Source organism: Sparus aurata, chromosome 7 (genome assembly GCF_900880675.1).
Source record: "Sparus aurata chromosome 7, fSpaAur1.1, whole genome shotgun sequence".
Lineage (NCBI taxonomy): Eukaryota > Metazoa > Chordata > Actinopteri > Spariformes > Sparidae > Sparus > Sparus aurata.
The window spans coordinates 12,433,269-12,459,308 of NC_044193.1; the positions used below are offsets into that span (position 1 = coordinate 12,433,269).

The following is a 26,040-nucleotide window of genomic DNA, read 5'->3' on the forward strand; positions in this document are numbered from 1 at the left end:
TTAGCAGAGCCTTGATTACCACCTTCCGATGGAGCTGGTCAACTGGTCACTGATGGTATCGTATAAAAGGCTGCACATTCTTTTCTTCACCGATGTTGGTTTTTCTTTCGGTGTTGGTTTATTTTTTGAGAAGCTTTCCAGTTGTGTTTTCTCATCATCTGGCGTTGCGGTGCCACGGTTGCCAAGAACACATTCCTGGTAAGACGACTTTGTAACCTGAACGCCACATTTCACTTCACCTCGCAATCTCATAAAAATAACTTTTTCAGAGCTTTAAAATCCTGTCCCGTAGATTTCCTTCAACTCTTCTTGTGAGTTTATCAAACACCTGAATGGATTCTTGCAGACTTGGCATTAGCTTTGATCACAGGTCCCTTTTGGATGAGGACTTCTTTTAGGGGGTTGGTTTTCCCTGGTCCATTTAAGATGGGGTCCAACATTTTAGAACCGTGAAGAACACTATCACAAGCTCCTTTTATCTGCATTGGAAAGACAGAATCAGCCATAGTCACAGTGAGTCTGTTGACAACAAAATGGGATTTAGTTCAGAGTTTACGGCCTCAGATACTGGAATTTGTTAGTGGGAAAATGTCTCTTTTTCTCTCACACACAGGGATATTCACACATCATTCCACATGTAGTTCTCGGATTTCTTCCTGGTTCAGCTGGAGGTGACCGAAGAAGGACATGTGTCTGTGTGTGTTTGTGTAGTTTTACCATCTTTATCTTATCAGTTTTCTTGGCTGTGTCCGACTTTACACTCATCACAGGCACGCAAGCTGAGAAAGTGGCCGTTCCTTTGTGTTTTGTTTCTGTTTCTCAGCGCGTTGTTGTGTTCAGATTTTACAACATAACACAACAGCTCAGTGAATCGAACAGCGCTGCTCGTATATGTTGTGCTTCAGCTTGAGGACGGCTGCCATCACAGGAGGGGAACGATCAGTTGGGTGGACGAGCAAAGAAGGAAACTGGAGCACAAAGGTTTTTCTTTTACTGTTGTTTATTTGATCAAATTATAATTGATTGTAAAACCAGTAAATGAGATCATCAGACCTGGTCTTTCAAACAGCGTTCATTTTTTACCCATAGTTTGTGGATTTGCTAAACAAATATCTCAGTAAGACCCTCTCAGTCAGCGTGTGAAGCAGTTTTTCTGTTTGACATTTATTCTAATAATATTTGACAGTTCACCGCATGATATGGCATTGTTGTTGGCTGATTCACTGACATATTAAGGCAAGGCAAATTTATTTTTGAAGCAGGTGTCAAACACAGGGGTAAATTGAGGGTGCTGCATGGAGTAGGGCTGGGCGATGACTACTGAATTGGCATGTGACATGTGTCTGCAATGAAACTTCACAGTGGACGATCACTCCCACACCCCTGCCTGGCAAGCATTTCTGTGCTGGGTTTGATTTGGTCTTCACGCCACATGTCTGTAACTTTATGGCTCGCTATTCAGAGGAAGCTAAGCTAATAACATCGGCATGATTGAGGAAAATTTGCCACAGAAAAAGAAACGCAGCTGCCACCAGTGTGTCCAAGCATCTTAGTAGCAACCTAAGTGAGCTGGCTTAATGAGAAGACAATTACCATGGCGTGGAGAGAACACCAATAACTCACTTGTGTGTTACGGCCACTCTGAGGGGACACACTGCTGTTCTCGCTCTGGTGTGGAGCCTTTTAAATCACATTGAGACAATGGCACAGGGCTCAGAAGGCAGTGACTGTCGGCCATTGATGATGTACGATGGATGATGGTACCGTCATCAGCCATCGGTCCAACCCTTGTACAGAGAAAATCAAAACACAAGATAAAGTTGAAACAGCACACTTTAAAAGGGCACATTCATGAAGAAAAATTTGTAAAAGAATAAATAAGATAAAAAAGAATAAAAAGAAATACATAATTTAAGATAATAATAATATGATGTTGATAATAAGGCCTTGGGTTTTAAAAACATTTAGTTTAATTTAAGCACCTGCCGGATTTAAAACCTTCAGTGGTCAGGGAATCCATAAAACCATTAAAGTTGAACACCAATTAGCCGCTCTAACAAAAGGTCTGACAATCACCAATTATCAATTAAGCAACTTAGGGAGGAAGAGGGCTCAATGAAAATTGATTCATCAGACGTTGAGTTCTGCAATTTCACGTAAGGTGGAAAGAGGAAGAAATTTCTGACCGACGAGTTGAAACGGGCTTCTCCGACATGTGTTAAATGCAGAATCGTCACTGAAAAATGTCGAAGTGCTGGTGCGCCGCTCAGGTTCACAAGGATGACGTCCTCTTTATTAACATCGGCAGTAAAACCTGAACCCCGGCAGCATCCATTTTTACCGCGCCGCTTTAACAAGACCAGGACGCTGTTGTGTAAAATATTTATTGTGTCGCTCAAGTGCGGCGATGAAACACAACCGGCACAAACGTTCATTCATTAAACGGTTTAGTGCCCGTTTAGCCGACTGACGAGGAGCAGTCGAAGAGCACAACAAGGTAAACAGACGACATGTTGAGAGGGCTGTGAAAAGGCCTCCGTGTGCGACCTGAAGCTTAACATTTCTCCTCAGACTCTGCATCTTAACGCTCATTCACACCGCTTTTGTATTCAAGGCTTTACACCACATGCAGCTAACTAGCATTTTATTCAATCTGGTTTTCATGGCTGTGTCAAAATGAGCACAAAGAGTTGTAATGATCAATGTACTGAAGGCCAGGAAGAACTGCTTTTTTATTCTCAACTCAAAAAAAAAAAATGGAGTCACGGCTGAGCTATAAATTCTTCCCACTTAAGCGGCCGCACTCCGGCTTTATTTTTCTCCCCTCACAATTAATAGGAAACACGTCGGTTGAAGGAGGGTCTTTGTTGGTGTGTGTGAGAGTCCATACATCACCTAAACTAGAGCACCCGACACCCTCCCTCCTCCTCTTCTTCCTCGTTCCTCCTAACACACACACACACACACACACCGACAGCCTCCATCTGCTCCTAATCATGGGTGCAGCCAGCGGTCAGGTCGCTGTCTGTGAACACAAACACACACACACACAAAAAAACATACACAACGTAGGCACGCCAGGCATGAGGTCAGCCATACAAAACCACACGCACACACATGCACACACTGGAGGCGTGTCCGGAACTATTTGGTTGTAAACGTGCGCTCCAACACAGCGCTCTCACACGTCCTCCTCCTCTTAAAAACGAAAGTCAGACTACATTATCACACACACACACACACACACACACACACACACACACACACACACGGAGGCACAGTGACAGATGAACATGAGACATCTTGGCAGCGTGCTTCACTGATGACAGGGTGCGATCTCCATGGTTACGCACTCTTTACCCCCACGAGATGCTCTCTCATGATTCTTCAGACTGAAACACTTGAGCTAGTACAACAACAAGACTCACACATGCACACACAAACACACACACACAACACAACACACATTGTTTCTTATCTGGATCTAAATGGACACAAATTAGCCCATTATGTGCTTTTGGGATTAGAGCTCCGATTTAGCCCTAATAGTCTGTTTTCGTCCACAAAGCACGGGAGACATTTGCCAATAAAAAGCTTGACGTTTTTTAAAGCCAGTTGTTTGGATCTGGAGCGCACGTTCAGTGTGGAAGAAAAAGAAAACGAGTCAGAGTGACTTGTTTGAATCCTGGATCACATGCTGTTGTCACTTTCAGGTTTCGACCGTTTGGCTTCCTGTAAAACTTGTGTCTCAACATCCCTTTTCGTGTATTTGTGCGCACGTGTGTGTGTGTGTGTGTGTGTGTGCGCGCGCGCTCGGTCTGGTTGTGGGAGCTGTCTGTGTATTGATGCAAATGCACAGGAGCCACGGTGTGTTTGCTCTGTACACGCGTGCACCAGTAATGAAGACAAAAGCACATAGCGAGGCACGGCTCCCTCACAGTTCCTCCTGCTCATTAAGCCGTTAATGCAGCTTCCTGTGCATGTGTCTTCAGGCCGCTGATTAATAATGACGCTTGTTGTTCATTAATATCGCCCTAATGAACGTGCACTCTGGAGCGTGGTCGTTAAATTTTTTTTTTCTATGTGTGTGTGTGTGGTTTTTTTTTCCTTCTCTAGACTCCATTGACCAACCCCGATATTGGACTGCACCCCCAGAGTGCGGGGAGGGGGGATCTGATCGTCCATCATCTCGGCGCCGTCACAAGGTGGGCTCACATCCCATATGGTTGGCATGGTAACATCCTGCTGGGTTTAGGTTTGCCAGAGACAGTTTCTTGTTGTTGCCACATTCTTGCAACATCCTCCTGACCTGAACACAAAAAGAACTCTGGTGTGTGTGTGTGTGTGTGTGTGTGTGTGTGTGTGTGTGTGTGTGTGTGTGTGTGTGTGTGTGTGTGTGTGTGTGTGTGTGTGTGTGTTTGTTCTCTGAAGAAAATGCTTCACATGGAGGTGTTTTTTGTTTGAGATTTAAAAAAAAAAAACACAACAAAAAAAAAAGAAAATTTAGAAGGTGGAATAGTTTAGGAGGAGAGAGTGAGAACAAGAGGAAAAAACAAAGAGGGTTGAGCGGATGATTTTCAGGCAGATGAGAAAATGAGTGGGAAGACAGCAGGGAGACGGGAGGAGAAATCAAATTATTCTTTGTGCTCTACCTGCCACAAAGGCTGAAACAGAGCATTAATCTTTTACCCTCGTGTGTGCAGGTGACAACAGCGCACACACACACACGCACACGCACACAAATGTACCCAGACTTCAGCAAACCGCACTCTCTCTTTCGTTCACGTGCAGCCTCACACATGCTTTTGCAGACACACTGCCGTTGCAAATAGAGTGGGAGTGATTGTGTGGTGGTGGGGGGGGGGTTTGGGGTGATGACGGCGGGGAGGGAGGTGGAGTCCAGTTCCAGGCAGAGGAGAGATACTGGACGGTAACAGGAAGAAAGCTAGACAGGATGAAGATGAGGTGGAGCAGGTGGTTACCGGATTCTTGCTTAGATAAAGATTTAAAGTACAAATGTAAATGGAAAGTGACTTCTGACTTCTGAGACTTGTCTGAAGTTGGAAAAACTGTGTAAAAAAAATACGTGTTTAGTCTGACAAAGAGATGACGACACTTTGCAGAAATCTTATGATACATTCAGCAGGTTGCATTGGTTTACTTTTGGACTCTGGGTCAGTTTTGGGTGAATTTAGGATTTATTTGTGCAGTGTTGTACCTATGGATCATATTGAATCTGCTTTAACTCTGGTCCCAGCTTCTTCTCCATAGCAATGGCAGCTCGAGCTCATGGGTATTGTAGTATGCAGACCATCCACGAGAGCTGAAACGTGTTGGTTCAAAGGTCAAGGTTCAAAGTGGAATTTAACTGCCATGCTCTCCATATATAATAATCAGCACACAGGGGAACAAAGTTCTGTTCCTTCAGTGGTACGGTGCGCACAATGAGAAAAATACTTCGAAAAGAAAACAAACAACTACAAAGTCAGTAAAGTGCACACAAGAAGTATTAAGTTGTTTTAAAGTGCAATTATGATATGCCTACAACAGTGAAGTGTTCTTATGTACAAAAATGGACATAGAAATGAAACTTTATGTTGTGTATTTGGTACTTTTATGTTGTTATTTATCTTTGAATGACTTTGCACTTGACCGAAGAAGCAACTGCAGTGTTGTCGGAGGCGCTGACGGGAATGATGTCTTTCGAACCATTGACATATGGAAGGGAAGCACTGACATGTGAATTTACAATAGAGAAAAATACTCAAAAAATCTACCTGACTATGTCAGACCAACTTCTGCAGAAGCCTGGACAGAGATCAGATCAGACAGCAAACTAGGAACTCTTTTCTTCTTCCTTACTGTCCGTAAAGCAGTGATGTCCGTCTGTGGGAAAGATTATGAAGATCTCTGTTCATTACAAACAAATAACTACTCAAATACACCAAATTACAGTAAAGAAACCGTCAGGAGAGTGAATGTTGATTGAAAGGATGTTTTGCGGCTATAGACTGTAAAATAAAAGTAAATACTGCGCTGATCAAAGACTTCCAGCAGCCAACTGAAAGTTTTAAGATGAGCTGTTTTCTTGTATGTTTGAGTTGACTTTGTGAATCCATCAACATGCTTTGGCCATGCAGGTCCACAGGTCTTGTTTTCATTATTGAGTGTCCCTTGGCGGGGACGTAGGCTCTGCTGAAGTAGAGCCTACGTGTGGGAAACACTGCGCTTGTGTGAGTTCTCCAAGCAAGGCAGCTGCAGCTCTTGTCATGTCACCGGTGTGAGTTTACATGGCCAGATCCGGGCCTCGTGCCTCTGTTTTGTCAACAGAGATTATGAGAGAGCAGCTCACCGGCAGGTAGGCGTCACCAACCACGCTGACTCTGTCACCTTCCCTCCCCCCTCTGTCTCCCCTCATATCTGCTGCTCGCTTTTGTCACCAAACAAGCAGAACCTCCTGCCCACACAGTCTCAGCTTCTCCTGGAAATAAACGCCTGTCGAGCAGATACACCGGAAGTTGGACGGTAGCAGGTTCTTCCGTCTCTGTGTTCGAGAGACCACACTTGGCTAAATCACGGTTTTACATAGGGAACCAACTTTTTTTTTCACAAACTTTGCCGTGTTAACCTTCAAGCTCTCTTGAACACAAGAACACACAAGAGTTTCAATTTGACGCTAAATGACGCTGAAACATTAGCTGAATCTATCTGGGGACGGTGCTGAGACAGGAATAAACCTGCCTGCGTGCAGATGAAGTGCAGCACAGATTAAAGAGAGGTGCGCTTAGTATTTGTTTCTGCTAATTTTCCCGAACACTCGTCGTCTGGCCCCAGTAACTCTTTCCGACGTGTTCTTGTTTGTTGCATTGTTCTTTCCCCCTGGTGTGACTCACTCTGTCGTGGGAAGGCTGTCGTCTCTCCACTTTGTTTTCTGTCTGCCGAAACCTTTTTTTTATTTATTTTTTTTTCTGCTTTCAGTTGCTGCTGTTCATCCGTTTAAAATCTGCTCCCCTCGAGTCCACGAGTGTAACTCACCAGTGTCGTTTAAGCGCCACTCATCTTATTGAAAACATTTGTATTGTGCACACAGAAAACAAACACATTTCTCCAAGAAAATACATCATTCAGTGCAAAGTCTTACATCTGAAAGATGTCTAGAATTGGGAATTGTGAGACTTTTATGTGAAGTTAAGATGGATAACTCACATCTGTCTGCAAAAACAGTCTCCCTCTCAAACTCAAAACAGAATAAATTCACTGTTCAAATTTAGACAGAAAAACAACCTGATTAATATCCATGAAATGAATAGTTAATATTGAAAGTTTAATCCCCTGACTCTACAAACTTTCTAAAGGTTATTGTTAGAAACAGTCAAATCTCTCTGCAAACTTAATTTACTTTTGCCGTGATAAACCATTTTATGAATATTCCCCAAAAGTAACTGAAACAAAAAAAAAAAATGTATCTGAGAGGCTGAAACACATGCAGTACGTCCCATTACGCCCAAAACAAACAATGATGACAATTGTGCTGCTCATACAGTCACAATAATAACTGGAGCAGAACGCTTGCTCTGTTTTCAATTATCATCCGTCCCAACTGCATTGAGGAAAAAATGAATAATATCCACTTAAATGTTTTGCATCCAGACAACAAATATTAATCACAAGTCCAGGAATGTTATATATTCGGTGCCTGAACAGGGTGTTCTGCTGCAGTCCATTAAAAGACAGAAGTCAGTTATTCAGTTTAAGTATTAGTCATGATGTTCAAGATTAGCACGCTTTAAGTGATGGTGAGATGGAGGAGTCTGCTCGTACAGACTTCTATCGAGCATAAATCAATGGAAAACTATAAAGTTGTTACAGCCAGTTTGACAACACAAACACAGTGTAAAATAAAAATTGATGAAAAGGTAAATATTCACAGAGTAATTACATTGGGTTGAAGTAACCAGCCTTTTTTTTCATTCGTGTTGTCCGATTCCCTCGTATGACCCGGTCTAAATCCAAATTACTGCCAAATGGGCGCTTTTTCTTTTTCACTTTGACAACAAATCTGGCATCTGGCATCATCTTATCATCAAATCTCCTCACTCTCTTCATGTGATAAATTAAATCGGAAATAGTAACAATAGCACACTTAAAACAGACAAGTAACTTAATGATTAAACTACGTAGCCTACTCGGCCACAGCAGCAACACAAAAATCAAGGAGAAATTGTGAAATAAACAGTCTCAGCAACTCAACAACATCAGGCAGGCATGACGCTCTGCTTCTGAAAATGATCTCGCTGGGATTCTAAGTGGCGTGAAGGATGGAACAAGACAAGAGTCCTGCACACCAGGTTACAGAGACGTGCCTGGTGGAGTCAAGGGGTAACTCCAGTTACTCCTGCTTTTATTAAAGCAAAATAATGTTATCACATATGTGACATCAGGTGCGTTAATGTTGTCGTACTCGGGCAAGATGACTCTAGAATTCCCTTGAAATTGTTTTGTCGCAGCGGTGGCAGTGGTTAATTTTGCCTAAATTTGTTCCAGGTGTATCCCTGTTTGACTTAGTTTTGTATCTTGTGCTGTCAGAGGTTTGCAGCACTGAATTTGCTAATTTTGCTTCATTGAAGAGCTACTTCTGTGCACTAGGCTTTGAGCTTGTTGGTGTTTTTTTTTGTTTTGTTTCGTTATCTAGATAATAATGACCAATTTCCCATTTGATCGAGCTGTACTGTGGGGGTTTGCTGCTCCTGGATGAATGTAGAGGAAACACTGCAACGGATTGCAGGATTAGATATGATATTCCATGTATGCAAGAGGAAACCTTGGTCTGATTGTGAGGCCAGCAGGAAGGTCAGAGGGTCAACAAGAAACATCCGGTTTCATCCTCTGGGAGCCTTGAGTTTGAGATGCCTTGAAACAAGCTGTTGAATTAAGTGATGTTTGGGCAGCTAATCAGAATGAGATATCATGTCTGTCCGTCTGTCCTGTAACATGTGAGCTGAACTGGGATTGGATTGCATGCTCTCCAGTTCACGAGGTGAACCATTTCCTCTGGTTTTGCCATAAAGTCATAAAGTCTGTGGTTCCTGTTGAGCAGTGCTCCCACTGGGATTCAGGCTCCAGGGTCACTGGCAGGCTGCTGTCCTGTAGCAGACCCAAAACACTGAGCTTCACCCCAGTGAAGCCACGGCACCGCTGACCTGAGTGATCCCCGTTTCACACCTGTCTAATGACCCAGAAAATATGTGGGTCAACTGTCAGCGTGAAGGCGGTGACCTCCTGAAATCACTCAGGTCAATATCAGGGTTGAGAAGCAGTTCAAAATTGTTGTGAAAGTTCAGCGCTGCTTACCTGCGCGTGTGCTCCCACCTGCGCTGTACGTGTCAGCTGATAAAGTACCACTCTGATTAACAGCCTCCCACTTTTACCTCTGACCCTGATTACTGTCTTGACTCAACCTCGACTGCATGATTTAGTTTATAGACTTCAATGCACATGCAGCTGATCAAAAGCAAATCTAGAAACCATCTGGCCTGCAGAATGTTTGTTTTATGCCTCAGTTTTCGCTGGTGAGTCACGCTTGTGATGCCTTTCTTTTCAAGTTAATTTCCACTCTCATTTTTCCAACTCAATTTTAAATTATATGTACATTTTCAAGGTGCATCATCAAAGTGTGTTTCTATTATGCACTGTACCAGTCTATGGTAATAGATAAACTATCAAATGAGCATCTGTAAGGGTAGGGTTGGCTAGAAGAGGCTCTTTTTATCCGATCACATCAGGGTAAAGGGTTGTTGCTCTCAAATATGGGCTGAAATCCCAGGCATCATATTAAAGAGCGAGACAGTGAAAAACGTTTTTTTTTCTTATCAGTTTAAGCTATGTTTATTATTTTTATAAAGGGGGTTGTTTCACCTATTTTTCATTCAGTCTGGGGGAAGGAAAGAGGGGGACACTCAAAAGATTGGAGGGGCAAAAATAAGCTTTCACATCTCCACCTCACACCTGGAGAATGGCAGAAAACAAAAATGGAGTATACCACGGCCTTAAACCATCTGTCACATGAGACACCTTCCATTGGTCCTTGTTAATTTAACCAATATTTTACGTTCATGTTCAAGATACTTCATCATGAAATCATTTGCTCCCTCTGACCACGCGTGTTCTTTTCTTCTGCTGAAATTTCTGTTTTTATTTCAGCTGAGGCTTTTTTCTTAATGCTCTAATTCGAAACATTTATTAACCCAGGTGCAAAGAAACTACCTTATCACCTACTTTTTGCTCCATTTACTGCATCTCACTCTTTGTCCCTTAGATTGCCATCTTCATGCCCATCTCTCCTCCTCCTGCTGCCCTCCATACTGCCATCACCTTCTCCCATTTCCCTCTTTACGTGTCTCATTCCCACTGCCCCCTGCTGCTGTATTGTACCCACCGCAGCCCGCTGCCTTGCTGCCACCAGGCCCCACTGCCTGTGGCGTGTAATTGACTTTCTCCCTGCACTGGAAAAGCGGGCGGCCCGCGCCAGGCTGGAGGTGACCCATTTCCCTGGGGCATTCAGCAGCCTCCTAATCAACCATTCTCTGGGGCCGCCTCATTCACTCCGCAATTAGAGCAACTCCCGCTTTGAGAACTCCATCAATAGGCTGGCAGGCAGGCGGGCGGGCTCGATTGGCGGAGAGGCAAAGGCGGATTTTCACTCAAACACTTTGCTTTGGCTCCTCGAGTTCTGAACCCTCCGACTCTGTGCCTCCGCCCTCTCTGCCTCTCTATCCTCCTGCGCTCCTCGTCTCCCTCGTGGTAGGTTTCATCAGACAACAGCGAACGGGGGGTTTGTCTAACGATGAGCCGAAGACGGGGAGGCAGGTAGACAGGCACGCAGGGGAGGCAGACAGGAGGATAGGCAAGAAGGCACGCAGGTAGGCAAGCAGACAAAGGCAACAAGACAGACCGACAGACAGACAGACAGACAGTCAGGTGTGAGGTACTCAAGGGAGAGATTAAAAGAGAAATTTGAAAGAAACTCAAAGCGGGAGGGATTGAGCAAGAGGATCGGCGTGTCTTCAGAGCGCCTCTTGCTTTGAGAAGAAGATTTATGAGTATTCCCTGTTGTTGTCTTGCAGGGGAATTCACTTGTGTTTCACCTGGTCTTGAAGATGTGCATGAAAGCAGTCTTCGCAATGATTCTGTGTCACTGACGAGGTGTGTTCACCGCTTGTTTCAGCCGGTCATGATCTCGTTGCGAGCCAGGGGCACGCAACAGAAGATTAGAAAAGCCGAAACGCAATGAGACGTTTTCTTTTTTTCCGCCGACTGCCCTGATCCCCCTAAAGAAGGAGCCTGGGATGATGATGATGGTGATTAAATAACAGGCTGGCGTCTCTCCCCCTGCCGTTGGCTTGATTTGCTATGCAGGAGAGGCAGCGCTCTGGTCAGAGGATAACCATGTAATCAATGGAATGAAAAAGCTGCTCTGGCTGTGAAGGTTAAGAGGGGTACCGGAGGCTTTCAGCCCACTCTGCGCGCCACACATGCATTCAAAACACACACAAGACCGTCTGAATGTTACATCTCCTCCTCCTCCTCCTCCTCGTCTTCCTCTTCCTCTCTCACCTGTTCCCCTTCCCTCCTCTTCCTCTTCTCTCTCTCGGACATGTCTGTCTCTCTCACTCTCTCAGCTCACTCCCTCCCACTGCCGCTGCCTCTCCTCGCTCTGATTTCCCCCTTCCTCTGTATATTTTCTGCCTCTGCATTTTCTCTGTTCTCTCCCACTACATTTGTGCTCTCTCACTCTCTCTCTCTCTCTCTCTCTATCTATCTATCTCCCCCTCATTTCCTCTCTTCCCTCCCCTTCGTTGTGCTCTCTTTCCTCCCTCCCTCCTACCTTTCCCCAGTGTCAGCTGCTGTCACTGTGGCAAAGAAAGTGGCCAATCAGAGTCTGCTTCACAGCACCGGCTTCTCCCTCCCTCTCTCATGTCTTCCGTTCCTTCCCTCTATTCCCTTCTCTTCCTCCTCCTCCTCCTCCTCCTTCTCCTCGCCTCCTTTTCGTCCCATCTGCCTCTCCTCCCCGCGCAACCTTTATCAGCTCACTTCCTGGAGACGAAATATGATGCATTATGGGAGACAGACGGCTGTCTAACGGGGTTAGTTGTGCAGCGTGGCTTATCATCAGAGACACTGCTAATCCTGTGTGTGTGCTTGTGTCTGTGTGCGTGTGTGTGCGTGTATGTGCATGTGTGTGCGTGTGTGTGCGGCCCATATAAGCTGATGAACTCGTACATGCACAGGCCCACACACACAAACAAACAAACAAACACAACCTCACATGCTTACTCTCTTTCTCTGAGGAGGAGGAGGAGGAGGCAGACGAGACGAGACATGTTTATATTCGTCAGTATCTGCCAGGAGAATACAATTTGCATGATATAAGCATATTTTACCCTGCTGTGTACTGTTTTGCACTGTATCCTCCTTTACAACCTGCCTCTGCATTGCTTATTTTTTGCTGAGTTCAAAAGGACGATTCCCTTGTATTCCTTTCCGTCACAATTACCTTTATAATAAGAGCTAAAGGGCTAATGGGGACTATATAATCCAGTCTCTGCCTCTATTAAAGCCTTATTTACACCTGTGTGTGCGCTCCTTCCCCCTCAGGTGCTGATATGTGTGCACGATGAGCGGACTGGGGGAGAACTCCATGGAGCCTCTGAGCTCAGAAAACCGGAAACGCAAGCTCTCCACTTGCGACACGCCTGGTCTGGGGTGAGTGTGGCTGATCGGCACGAGAGAAAGTGGGCTACTGGGTCAGTGGTTTCACCAGCCTTGTGGCTCCTTTGTGTGCTGCTGCAACGAGTGAGAGCCAACATGTGTGCAAAAAAACATCAGAGGATTTTGTACCGAACTTTGGTAGAAAAAGCACTTTTTAGGCGGAATTTTATCATTCTTGAAATTTGCTTTTGTCTCTTTTTTTTATTTTATTTAACTGTCTCAGAGTGTAATTGAGTTAAAAACCTTCAGTCTCTCAGGATGGTAAATAAAACACGCACCAACTCCAAACCACTATATTGATTAGTAAGACAATTATTATCACATCGTATTCTTTGTTACTAATGGATGGAGAAATAATAGACTTCCAGTCAATGTCTGAAAAATATGGCTAACAGAGAGATGAGACTTTTATAGAGTGCAGCATTAATCTGTAAAGGATATAAGAATGCATACTACTACTAAGTACGAGTAAAACTACAGACTTCAAAAATACTAATAACAACGTCCAATTTAGCTCACCGCCAAGTTGAATTTAATGGTGCAGCTCTTCCAGACTTTTTTAGTGTTATGGAATGGCTCAAATACTCATAATTAGACAAATAACTCAGTTTATAGCTGCTTTTGCCACAATGTAAGCTCATGGGGGGAAAAGTCATAACAGAGGCCAGTGTGCATCATGTGACGCTGTAATTACACAGTTGGGCCACTGTGCCAAATTGGCTTCAAAACCTGCATTGTTCCTGAGTGCTTGATGTAACCCCCCGCCAAAACCACAACTTCTTACCGAGCAAGCTAAATCCCCTTGCTTCCCATCTTAATGCTAAGCTAAACCAACTGGCTGACGGCTACAGCTGACTTTAATATAACGCCCTCGACTGTAGCTTGATATTTAAACTTATAAACTTAAAGAGTGCTATCGATCTTCTCATCTGATTCAAGTTTCAGTAATGTCCTACCACTTACTGCAAATGATAGTCGGTGTGTTTCAGCTACATTTAAAAGCACTGCAAATTTTTCTTTTTTTTTTTTCAGTTACCGAACAAACCCTCAAAAGGCATTACGCCCAAATGATCTACTTTCCACCTACCCTGCAGCCACTGTGCATTATTTTCCAATCTATAAAGCTGCATTGACACTCTGAGAGAAGTAGTTTTGCAAAGTAGCCTAGCTTGAACCTTTTTGCACATCGCCCTCTGCAGGTGTGAGAGGAAGCGACGGGAGCAGGAGAGCAAGTACATCGAGGAGCTAGCCGAGCTGATCTCCGCCAACCTCAGTGACATCGACAGCTTCAACGTCAAACCCGACAAGTGCGCCATCCTCAAGGAGACGGTGCGCCAGATCCGCCAGATCAAAGAGCAGGGTGAGTGGACACTGTGACTCGGCCGTGCTACCGCAGGTCAGATGGACTGTTGAGAAAAGTGTGGAGGAAAGGCTGGGAAAAGATGTTGAGGAGAGAGAGGAGGGAAGAGACAGCTCGGGGTTATCAAGCGCACACGCACACACACACACACACACACACACACACACACACACACATGCACGTGCCTCCTCAGAGCCCAGGTGCAAGGACGAATCAGTCATTCATCTCCCACAAATTTCACAGCCTCAACTGTTTATGTTTGGGAGGAAACATTGGCAATGCTTTGTGAACCTGTCATTCGTGTGTGTGCGCGCTCGTGTTTGTGTGTGTGTTACGGGCATGCACAGCTGTGCGCTGGCCTCGCCAGGGGCTGTTTAATTGGACGTTTGCAGGTAATCACATGCCCATCCATTCTACTGAACTGCCAAATTATTAGTTCTGTTACAGCTGCTGTTGTCATACTTCCGTTTCCATTATGCAGCGGTCATTTCTTCAGCGCACAATTTAAAAAGCCGCGGGCTGAGACCTCATCATCAGTGCAGATTGGACATTTTTGAGCTCTTACATTCAGGACTGTGTCAGTGTGAATATTCTTCCACTCAAGGTGAATTTGTGGAGATCGGGGGGGGGGGGAAGAGTCGGCTGTGAATTTTTGCTCTCGTGTCTCTGCTCGGCTCAGTCAGCGTCTGCCACCTCGACAGGAAGGGGAAGAGGCTACAGCTGGCCCTGACTGGCTGCTGACACGTTGCCATAGTTACAGGAAGTGAAGACAGAAATGACACAGGCGTTTAGACTCGTATCTCGCCTTCTACCTGTTCCTCTTCTCTTCTCACTTTCAGTTGCTCTTTCTGCCAGTCTTCATTCCTGCTCTTTTCTCCATCAGTGATCTCGCTCGTATTTAACGTGCTCTGCTCTCGCATCTTCCTCCTTTTCCTGCTCTGCTTCTTCCCCCCCTTCTCATCTGTTTTGCAGCACAATGAGTTGCAGCATCTTTAGGTTTGCTCCCAGCATCTTAAGATATTGAGTGAGCTGATGGAGTGCAGCCTCTCTCTTTCTGTTTCGTGCACACTCCTTTCTCTTCCTCTTCTCTACCTAACTTCACAGTGCCTGGCTGAAGGCAGCAGTGGCTCTTTTTTTTTTTTCTTTGTGTGGGTATCTGTGCCCCTTGGGAGCTAATCAGATAGAATGATTCCTGTAGCCGAGCAGCCCCCGCCTCTTTCTCAAACCAAACCCCTGCATTAATACAACAACCCAAATGCCGGTAGCTCTCCGTCAGCATCGTCGCCGTCCACACCTCCGGTCCTTCTTGTCTCTCTCTCTTTATTTGTCTGTCTCTCATTCCCTCTCTCTCAGACTCAGCCCCTCCATTAATTCAGGTGCCTCAGCTCCTGCCCCTGCACCATTACAGCTTCCAGAGCCTCTCTAGCTCTCTCCTGCGCTCTCTCCCGCGCTCTCTCTCTCTAGCCCCAGCCTACCAGACAGTCCCTCAGAGTCTGACACTGAATATAAAGCATGAGGACGGCTGCTACCTGCTCCACATGCACCCAGCCCTCTACTCCTCCTGACGGGCTCCTCAGAGAAACCTGCCTACGTCCGTCTCCCTCCTCACCTGTAGTTTTAAATCCCCAAAAAAGAAAAGAAGAGAAAAAAAAGTGAAGATTGAGAAACGCTGCCCCCTGCTGGTGCAGCTAGAGTAGTGACTGACTTGCTGTGTCCTCCAATTTCAGGTATCGTTGCTCTCACCTTGTGTTTCTCCTTTGCTCTTTCTTTTTGTTTTTTTATTTTGGCTTTTTTGTAGGCAGCTGGGCTTGAAATTGCGATTTGTGGTTGTGGGTTTTTTTTTTTTTTTTGTAATTCCTCTCTTTCTTCTCCTTGCAGGAAAAGCTTCCTCCAACGACGACGACGTCCAGAAGTCAGACGTGTCCTCGACAGGTCAGGGGGTCATCGACAAGGACCACCTGGGGCCGCTCCTGCTGCAGGTGGGTCCAGCGCTCAACCCCGGCTGATTGCACAATATTTGTACAAGGTTTGATTGGCAGACTTGGCCGGTGGTGACTTACTGTCGCTGTGCTCTCAGGCTCTGGACGGCTTCCTGTTTGTGGTGAACCGGGAGGGAAGCATCGTGTTCGTGTCGGACAACGTGACTCAGTACCTGCAGTACAAACAGGAGGAGCTCATAAACACCAGTGTGTACAATATTCTCCATGAGGACGACAAGGAGGAGTTCCACAAGAACCTGCCCAAGACCAACAGTGAGGAACACACACACACACACACACTCTTACACACATGAACATACTCACAGGAGTGCTCAGGAGCAAACCCTGCTTGACATTTTCCACAGGGCCGAGGTACAAAACAAACTCAGAGAGGTTACAACAACGCAGACTCCTCAGTTATATATTCATGCTCTTCTGCTCTCAACTCTTCCTTTATAATGAGGAGCTCCTGGGAAGACTGTTCATGTGCATGAGAGCTTTCCAGAAAGACACACACACACACACACACCTGACAAAACACATGTGCACAGGAGCACCCACCCACTCGGTGCTAAGCAGGCAGAGCGTAGCGCAGCTGTCAGTCACACTCAGTGGTCCAGACAGTGTAAAACAGGCCCGAGCTCTATTCAGATCCCATGGCAGCCATCTGGAAACTACTTACTGCTGAATAATGCACCTCCACACTTCTCCACGCGTGTGCACGTGACGTCTTATTGTATATATTTACATGCATATGTGTCAGTAATTTGATTGCATTTTTGTTGATGGTGCTGTGTGTGTGTGTGTGTGTGTGTGTGTGCGTGCGTGCGTGTGTAAGGCACCCCGTGTGTGTGTGCATGGAGCGCACTATTTATAAAGCTGATTAATTATGGATATGTGTGCTCGACTGAACCTGCTACTCGATTAACTCCACAGTAACGTTCCTAAGCAGCGACGGCTCCGACATGTCACTGACACGTTCTCTCACTTTTTCCTCGCCTTCCTCCCGGTACGCTCCTTTATTCATTCACTATTTTTATCTTTTAAAAGTCATCTTAATCCACTTTTCTTCCGAGCGTCCCTCGTGCCCCTCTCGACTCACTCCTCCTCAGCCTCATTCAAACTTAATATGGCTGCCCGCTAAGATGAATATTGTGGTTGTCTGTTTCTCAACCGGCTTCCTCGCCGCTCTCCCGCCCCTCATTGTGTCTCACTCCGCCGCCCGGCCCCTTCATTATCTTTCGGACCCATGAATGAAATGCGCTCCCGCTGCACATTCCTGTGGGATGACCGCTGACCATGCCAGCTACAGTTAAATACACACCCGAGCACCAAAGGCCCACATGCATGAACAAAAAACAGACGTAATGCAGAAAACATGAAGTGAGCTCTGTGTGTTTTTCGACTCCTCCGTCTCGCCTCGATGTTGGACTAATTGTGTCTGAGGGGAGACGCCGGCGACTGCGCTGTGTTTTCTCTATCGAGGAAGGAAACGCAAGGCCTTGTTAAATCACCACTACCATCCGAACCCCCCCCCCCCCCCCCCCCCCGACATGTCTTGCTCTCCTGGGTCCTCTCCTATACCCTCCCTTCACCTGCCAGACTAAAAACCTCCAGCAAACTCAAGGCCCTGATAAGGCTTCAGCCAGACCTTGGAGGACAGTTGGATGTCTCTCTGAAGTTTGCCTCCCCCTTCCTCTCTCTACCTCCCTCTCCCATGTGAAGGTGACCCCCGTCTAAATGAGTGTGTGTGTGTGTGTGTACTGTGATGAGGAGTCAGGGCCTAAATGAGGATAGATGGCTGAGTGTCCCTGGCCTCTGCCCGCTGCGGAGCAGACTGAGAGGGAGAGATATTGGAAATCGACACCTTGGCTACATTAATCCCATGGTCCATTTAGCCAGGGATCCGAACAGCAGGAGAGGCTTCTGCTTCTCAATTTAAGAGAGAAAATACATGTTGCAGTGTGGTTTGTTTGTTTCGTTTGTGTGCGTGGAGCCGCAGTAGGAAAAAAGGGTGTGAGCTGTTGTGATATTTGATAACAGGAAATCCATTCATAGCTGTGTTTGGGTTTCAGTCCCTGGAGCTTCATGCTCATTCCGTTTTACTCCAGGGTGTAAATGTATTCTTGTTTGTGTGTTTTGCTTTTTAGTAAATGGAGTGTCGTGGGGAAGCGAGGCAGCCCGACAGAAGAGTCACACATTCACTTGCCGGATGCTGGTCAAGTTCGGCCACGCCCACGGCCCCATGGAGGAGGGGCCAGGAGGGCCACGCTACGAGACCATGCAGTGTTTTGCTCTCACACAGCCCAAGGCCATGATCGAGGAGGGGGAAGGTGCGATGGCAATACTCTCATTTGAGTTCATGATAAGGGTCGCTATTTTGGGATGTTTCACAATAACATTCATCTGTGTGTAATGGATAACTTTTAGAGTCCCCCTCTGCCCAAGAACATGTTTTACTTATTGTTCTTCCCCTCGATGTTTGAGAATGATGTGTGTGCAGAGTTTGACTTTGGAGGGCTGGTTAAGGGTGACTCTGTGCTCAACATAAAGGGTGACACATTAAAGTGTGTTTACAGGTCTTGGGGAGTTCCACTGCGTGCGGGAAAAGAGTAGTATAGACTTTTGTGGCTCCAGAGGAAGCTGCATGTAATCTGATAAATTGCCTCCACTTATGTCACTCAGTGGCTGAACTGCATTGTGGGTACTGTAGACAAGAAGTGTCTACAGTACCCACAGTTCTGTAGGGTACTGTAGAGAGTTTTTGAAAAAGAAGTGTGTGGAATAAAAAAGGCGCTATCTCTTGTTCTGTTGATTTATTTTTTCATGAGCTATTTAAACCCACAATGCATTTTAACCACAAAGTGACATCACTGGGGGGGATGTATCAAGATTGCATGCAGCTTCCTCTGGAGCCACAAAAGGCTTTCTAAAAATGTTTTGCGCATATGCAGTTGTACTCCCCAAGACCTGTGAACCTGTGAACAGCTTTAAGGTGCAAAAGTGGTGGAGTTACCCTTTAAATCTGAATTTAAAACTGTTGAATGCTTTAATGAGATTGTTGACCTTTTCATGGACAAACTGTGTCAGATGGTCTGGAGGGGATCTTTAAGAAGAATTCTGATCTAAAATAAAAAACCTCTGTTTTAAAATCTGAATTTAAAGCAATCACTTTGCAGTTTAACAATTTCTAATTTGTTACTTGCTTAGGGACACATAATTAGAAGTTCATGTGAATATGTTCCCCATTTTTACTTTTCACTGTTTTTGGTGCATCTTAATGTCCATCATGTTCTCTTCTGTAAAAACTGGTTTAATAACAGAAAACATGCCTGCACACTGACAGAAATACTGCAAAAATAATGAATATATTGCAAAATTTGTGAACATTACGCACATACATGACGATTGTGTCTTGAAAATCAAAAGTTCAAAAGTGCAATCCCGAACAGAGGGGTAGAGACGCATTTTTCAGTCACTGACATTAAAACCAACCAAAACGTTACTGACACTCCTCTTCTTTCACCTGCAGACCTTCAGTCATGTATGATCTGTGTGGCCCGACGGGTGACAGCCATGGAAAGAACAGAGAGTTTCAACACACGGCATGAGCTCTCAGGTAAGGAGCTGCATAACCTGCAAAAAGGAAAAGCTAGAAATAAAAGAAGACTTCATACTATTGGAATTATCGGTCTATCATTTCACTTGTGAAGAAATCCTGAAGTAAGTAGGCTCTGTGCTCCAAGGTTTGAAATAAGTGGAAGAGCTGATTTTGAAATCAAATTACTCAAGATCAGACTTGCTACAGCACAGCAACAAGTAAATTACACTGAGTATCAGCGTGTAATTCCTCATTCATGGTCTTTTGATTCTTAATTTTAGCACACTGAAGAAAATTATGACCAAGGAATGAGATAAAAATCACCAGTTTAAGTGGAAGATGACTTGATACATGATTATGCTGTTACTGGAAACAACTTGTTTTGGTAAAAGAAGATTGTATGTGGCTTGTTGTCCCATTAAATTGAGATTTCCTGACTAAATGTGGCACAAGAGATATATTTATGACCAATTTAACAATATACCATGAAATCAAAGATATGGGCCAGTACGTTTCTTTTAAAACCTAAAATTTCAGTGAAATCATGGCAAGCACAGAACAGTTTGTCCCCTAAATACAAACCCAAAAGATCCAACAGACTATAACTCTGACTGATCCCTCTTACGACTTCTTCTTGTTTCCTTCCCTCCACCCGTCCCCCTGTCCGTCCTCCCCGGCAGGTAAACTGATCCAGATCGACCAGAATTCTCTGCGAGCATCGATGCGTCCCGGCTGGGAGGATTTGTTGAGGCGTTGCATTCAGATGTTCCTTCAGCACAGTGATGGGCAGCCGTGGTCGCACAAACGCCACTACCATGAGGGTGGGTCACACATGACCACACACGCACCTGGAATAGACTGCTGAAGTATTTTGAAATTAGTGAATTTGTTTTTAGTGCTATTTACTCAGTTGTATATTCTATCTTGTCTCTCACGAAGTTATTTTCATAGCTATCAAGGATAAATTCACTTAAATTCAGTCATTATGGCTTCAGAGACTTGGATTACGTAATCCAAGTCTCCTGAAGCCTCGAATTGATTTGAAAATACTTTATTTTACACCCTTTTGAAGCCAAAATCTTCACCGTAAAGACTGAGCTAAAAGTGTTAGCGCCCTGTCTGCTCGAGCTCGACCTCACGTCAAGGTTGTAAACAAAGTCTTTTCAAACCAAATTGGGATATTTGGCCTTCAGAAATGTTTTGTGGACTCAATTCCAGCCGACTTTGGAGTCGGTCAGGTAGTAGTAGTATCAACATTCTCCCAAATCCACAATCGTCTTGGCCGGACCTCCATTCAGTAATGAGACCTACTGATGAAATACACACAACCACACCTCATGCATTAGTGTATCAATATTGAGCTCATGAATACAAATGTCTGGAGCGTAACAACATTGATCTTCGGTGTAATCACAGAGCTGGTTTCACATAAAGACAGTGATTGATGACCTCTGTTATCAGATAAGTGTTTCAGGGTGTTAATTTGTCATTTAATCTGTCTGCGCAGCCTTTCTGCAGGGTCACGCTGAGACACCCTTGTACCGCTTCTCCCTGTCCGACGGCACTCCAGTCACAGCGCAGACCAAGAGCAAACTCTACCGACACCCCATGAGCAACGAGCCGCAAGGCTTCATCTCCACTCACCTATTACAGAGGTCAGAAACTGAGAATGCACACGTAATGCTTCATTCAAACAGAGCAAAAGGATGTGTCATTTACTGTATTGACTAAAAAAAGCACTTCCAGCATATCTATGCAATGCAGCCGAGGCATTCAATAGCTGAAGTAGCAGCTGAAGTAGCTTTTATCCACTGACATCCTATGAACAGTGAGAAGACTCCACACAGGAGGTGCTATTTTAGTTGCATTTATACTGAGCACCTACAGTCTGAGAGCTCTTTCAAGGTTTTTGCATTTTTTCAAACCTTGCTTTTGTCCCTCTCCTTCCACACAGAGAACCAAATGGATACCGCTCAAATCAAGGTGGAGGCATGATGCCCAACACGATGAGACAGCAGGGCATGGGAGGCCCTAACCCAAATGCCCAGATGAACATGAACACCGGTGGGGGGATGGGGATGGGGGGCATGGGCAGCATGAACAGGAGCTTTGGGATGAACGAGCAGGGCCACATGGGTCACATGGGCCCGATGGGAGGCGGCTCTATGTACGGAGGGAGCGGCGGAGGAGGAAGTGGAGGTGGAGGCATGGGCAACCGCATGATGCAGATGAATCAGATGGGGCAGATGAATCAGGTGGGGCACATGAACCAGATGAATCAGATAGGTCCCATGAATCACCCGGGACAAGGCATGCAGCAGCATCCACAGCAGCCCCCGTTTCAGAGCAGCGGAGGATTTGGGCTGAGCGGTATGAACAGCCCGTCGGGAAGCCCCAGAATGGGCGGCCCCCAGCAGGGACTCCTGATGTCGCCCCGGAACCGAGGGAGCCCGAAGATGGGCAGCAACCAGTTCTCACCTGGAGGTAAGTCAATCTTGACTGATAGTTAACCTTTAATTTTGTAGAAAGGTTCTTGTTTAAAATGATTAAATCTGAGTGATGTTTTCCTCTCTAGGCATCCACTCTCCCATGAGTGGCATTGTCAGTGGTGGAGGAAGTGGCGGGAGCACCACCACTTTCTCCAGCAGCTCACTCAACGCCCTACAAGCGATCAGTGAAGGAGTCGGGAGTTCCCTCCCCTCAACCCTTACGTCCCCCACGCCGGCCCTTAAACCAGACAGCTCTCCCAGCATTCACTCCTCCTCGTCCTCCTCTCAACCCAATCAGCCGGCCAAACCAGGCCAAGATGGCTCCAAAAGCCCAGCGGGAGGTTTAGGGCCTGGGCCCAGCGACCATCACCACCCCATGCACCATCACCACCATCATCAGCATCCTCAGGCTGAGAGTTCTGGTGACCGACCAGACAGCCAGGCAGCTACAGCAACAAAAGAATCTGGAGAGGGAGGCAATGAGGCGGGAGTGGCGAGCTCTGAGCCCCCCCGCAGGGTACCAGACAGTAAGGGGCATAAGAAGCTGCTGCAGTTGCTGACTTCCCCAACTGAGGAGCTGGGAATAGGTGGCAGCGGGCCAACAGGGCCCCCTGTACCACCGCCTCCGACCAGCAGCAGCACTCCTGCAGGCTCAGACAGTAAGGACCCCGCTGGAGGCATGACTAGCCCCTCGTCTACTGGGGTCTCCTCCTCTTCTTCAGCCAGTGCCAACTCAGGCCAGGCGACTGGGCCAGGAGGCGTGTCAACATCACTATCGTCAGCCCACTACACAGGCTCACTGCAAGAAAAGCACAAGATCCTTCACAAGCTTCTTCAAAACGGCAACACCCCAGATGAAGTAGCCAAGATCACAGCTGAAGCTACGGGGAAGGTGTCGCTGGGCGGCCAGGAGGGCAGTGAGGCTGGAACAGGTGGATCAGGGACCGGGACGGGGCCTGGGATGACTGAACCCAAGCAGGAGCAACATAGCCCCAAGAAGGAGAAGACCCACGCCCTCCTCCACTACCTCCTCAACAAGGATGATTCCAAAGAGCCGGCAGATGTCAAGCCTAAACTTGAAGAGCTAGACGGGAAGGGAGCCCCGGGGGCCGCTGGCGGCCCTGCTCGGGGTGGCCCTGGATCTGGACCGGGCCCTGCACCAGAACATCCTGAGAGCAAGATCAAGTCAGAGCCACCTGATGATGTAAGGTTGCGTCTTTGTTGGGACATATATCTTTGTATGTCTGATAACGTTTGATCTGGATGATTGTGATTCGCCACTGACTTTCACTTTATAACTTTTGACCTATATTTATTTTCTAGTTGCACAACCTAGAGTCCATCCTTGGGGACTTGAGGGGTTCAAGCTCTGACTTTTACCCGGATCAGGCTGGAGCTGGAGGCGCTAACGACACAGGAAACAAACCCCAGGGTTGCGTTGATGAGGGTCTGCAGGGTAAGTGCTTCAAGAACCAAATAAAGAAGAAGAAGAAGTGACAGTTATATGCAGAGCAGGGAATAGGACATTATATGTGACTATGTTAATGTAAAATGTTTGTTATGTTATTTGTCTTAGTTTTGTTTTGCATCTACAGCTGCAAATACAAGCCTCACAAAGCAGTTTTTCTTTTACGGAATTACACTATTTAAGTTATAGACAATGCAGGAAAGCTTTATAGTAAAAGTTGTTTGAAATTGTGTTTCCGCATCAAAGAAGTATTAAATATTATGAGAAAATAAGTGTTTTATACGTTCTTACTCTCTGAGTACTTATTAGTGTTTTCAAAATGCCGGAGGGTACTGAGGTGTTATTTTTTTTTATATTGTCCCTATTTTTGAGGAAAACAGAAGTTTGTGACGAATGTGTTTATACTTTTTGTGTACAGGGAGTCCAGGAATAGGTCCGGGGCCTCGAGGGCCCTTCCAGAGGGCCATGTCCATAGATGGGAAGCCCCCAGGTGGGCCCGGAGGAGCAGGCAGACGCCCCATGCTCATCAAGCAGGAGAACATGATGGGCAGCCCAGACGGCTACCCAGGAAACATGGGTGTGTGTTCATGAGGCTCTCTCACTATTTGTTAGCCAATTTAGGTCCCTGACTTTAAAGAGACAAATGTAAGATGGTGAATGTCGACACTGCTCACCTTACTGACACACCGTCTGTTTCTGTATAACCAGGACCAATGAATAGGGGTATGGTTCCCCAGAGGTCTCCCATGGGGGGGTCAGGGGACTGGGGAATGCCCCGTTCCAGTGCCAGCCCTGTGGGCTCAGCAGGGCACCCCTCCATGATGCGCCCAGGCATGGAGTACAACAGTAGTAAGAGCATGATGTCTGGACCAATGGTCAGCCGCTCCAACAGCGTTCCAGGCAGCAGGTCTATGCTGCAGCAACAGCTCATGGAAATGGGTACATCTCAGCCAAGTCCTTCCTGTTAACCAATGACTGCCTAGATACTCTTAATGTGTATTAACATATTGTCTTGTCGTGGTTTAGGAGGCTCTGCTGATATGGGCATGGGAATGAGCCCCTTCAGCCAGCAGGGCCAGGCCAACCAGTCCCCCTCCTGGCCGGACTCCATGATGGGCATGGAGGGTAACAGGTTAGTGCATTATTCCTTAATGTCTGTGTTAGTTCCTGATTAGCTGCAGTGAGCTCAGGAGAAAGTTTATTCTAAATATGATGATGTTCATGTGTCCGTTTCTCTTAGACGCCAGTTCAGCAACACCTTAGATGACCTCCTGGTGCCTCCCACCACTAGTGAGGGTCAGAGCGACGAGCGGGCGCTCCTGGACCAGCTAGACTCTCTGCTGAATAACACGGACGGCATCGCTCTTGAAGAGATAGATCGAGCACTCGGCATCCCTGACCTGGTCAGCCAGGTGGGTGATCACAGAAATTATAAGACGTTGGATTAACAACACCCTCTGTGCTCTTCTATCTCCCTTCAGAAGTAAAGTGAAAGGAGAACTGATCGACCTATATATCATGACTCATAAGTGAGCCGTACGTTCATCTTTGCATTAGATATTGCAGTCATGATTCAACGTGTTCAGACTGTTCTTTTACCAAAGGGAGATGGATGAGCCTAGAGGGATCTGTCTGTGCTGCTTAGAAAAAGACAATTACAGAACCAACCATTTGGAAATGAATCAATCAGAGGACAAGTTTAAAAAACTTCTTTTTTTTGTCCCCTCCAGACCCAGGGAGCTGAGCAGCCAATGGAGCCCTTTCCAGGCCAGGACCCATCCATGGTGCTGGACCAGAAGCCTCTCTATGGACAGGGATATCCTGGACCCCCCACCATGCCTATGCAGTCTGGCTATGGAGGGAATCCCATGCAGGGACAGGCCCAGCAGGGAGGGTTTGGACCCATGCTCTCTCAGATGGGCCAAGGTGGCAGCTTCCCCGGTATGGGTGGGATGGGCGGCATGGGACACCCGCGTGCCAACATGATCAGACCCAGGATGATGACCGCCAACAAGCCCATGAGGCTCCAGCTGCAGCAGAGGCTGCAGGGACAGCAGGTATGACCACAGGAAGTTCACAGATCCATCAATTTACATGAAAACAGTCAGCCTCTGTCCCATCTGTTAGTGCGCAGAACATTCACACTGGAAGAATTACAAATACAGGTGCTGCTATCAAAGCAGACATGCAGATTAAAATTTTGCAGAAGGCCTCACATTTTGGAGAAAGCGAAAAATATATCAGTGGTATATCTTGTTTGGTTGGAGTAAACCAGTTCCCGATGACCTGAGGGGTCTTGATTCTTCATAACATACAAGTAAACAAGATATATTTAGGCCCTAGACCATCTCGTGCTTTATAGGCAAGAAATCAGA

The 26,040-nt window shown here is 46.2% G+C and overlaps 1 protein-coding gene across 4 annotated transcripts in view; it reads left to right on the forward strand.

Moving 5' to 3' along the window:
* LOC115585155 (nuclear receptor coactivator 3-like) overlaps positions 1-26,040 on the forward strand; it is a 63,210-nt gene that overhangs the window by 31,105 nt on the left and 6,065 nt on the right. For 2 of the 4 annotated variants that reach the window (XM_030423316.1, XM_030423317.1), the window contains 17 exons: positions 4,117-4,205; positions 12,655-12,762; positions 13,968-14,128; positions 16,007-16,107; positions 16,206-16,380; positions 18,258-18,440; positions 19,640-19,726; positions 20,389-20,529; positions 21,216-21,363; positions 21,663-22,192; positions 22,284-23,401; positions 23,521-23,653; positions 24,084-24,242; positions 24,374-24,604; positions 24,692-24,797; positions 24,906-25,077; positions 25,396-25,722. In XM_030423316.1, the coding sequence (XP_030279176.1) occupies positions 12,674-12,762; positions 13,968-14,128; positions 16,007-16,107; positions 16,206-16,380; positions 18,258-18,440; positions 19,640-19,726; positions 20,389-20,529; positions 21,216-21,363; positions 21,663-22,192; positions 22,284-23,401; positions 23,521-23,653; positions 24,084-24,242; positions 24,374-24,604; positions 24,692-24,797; positions 24,906-25,077; positions 25,396-25,722 (3,861 nt within the window). In that variant the 5' untranslated portion in view covers positions 4,117-4,205; positions 12,655-12,673. Of the gene's footprint in view, positions 1-4,116; positions 4,206-11,666; positions 12,144-12,654; positions 12,763-13,967; positions 14,129-16,006; positions 16,108-16,205; positions 16,381-18,257; positions 18,441-19,639; positions 19,727-20,388; positions 20,530-21,215; positions 21,364-21,662; positions 22,193-22,283; positions 23,402-23,520; positions 23,654-24,083; positions 24,243-24,373; positions 24,605-24,691; positions 24,798-24,905; positions 25,078-25,395; positions 25,723-26,040 lie in introns of those variants that run through there. The other 2 variants (XM_030423319.1, XM_030423318.1) reach the window with 2 other exon arrangements.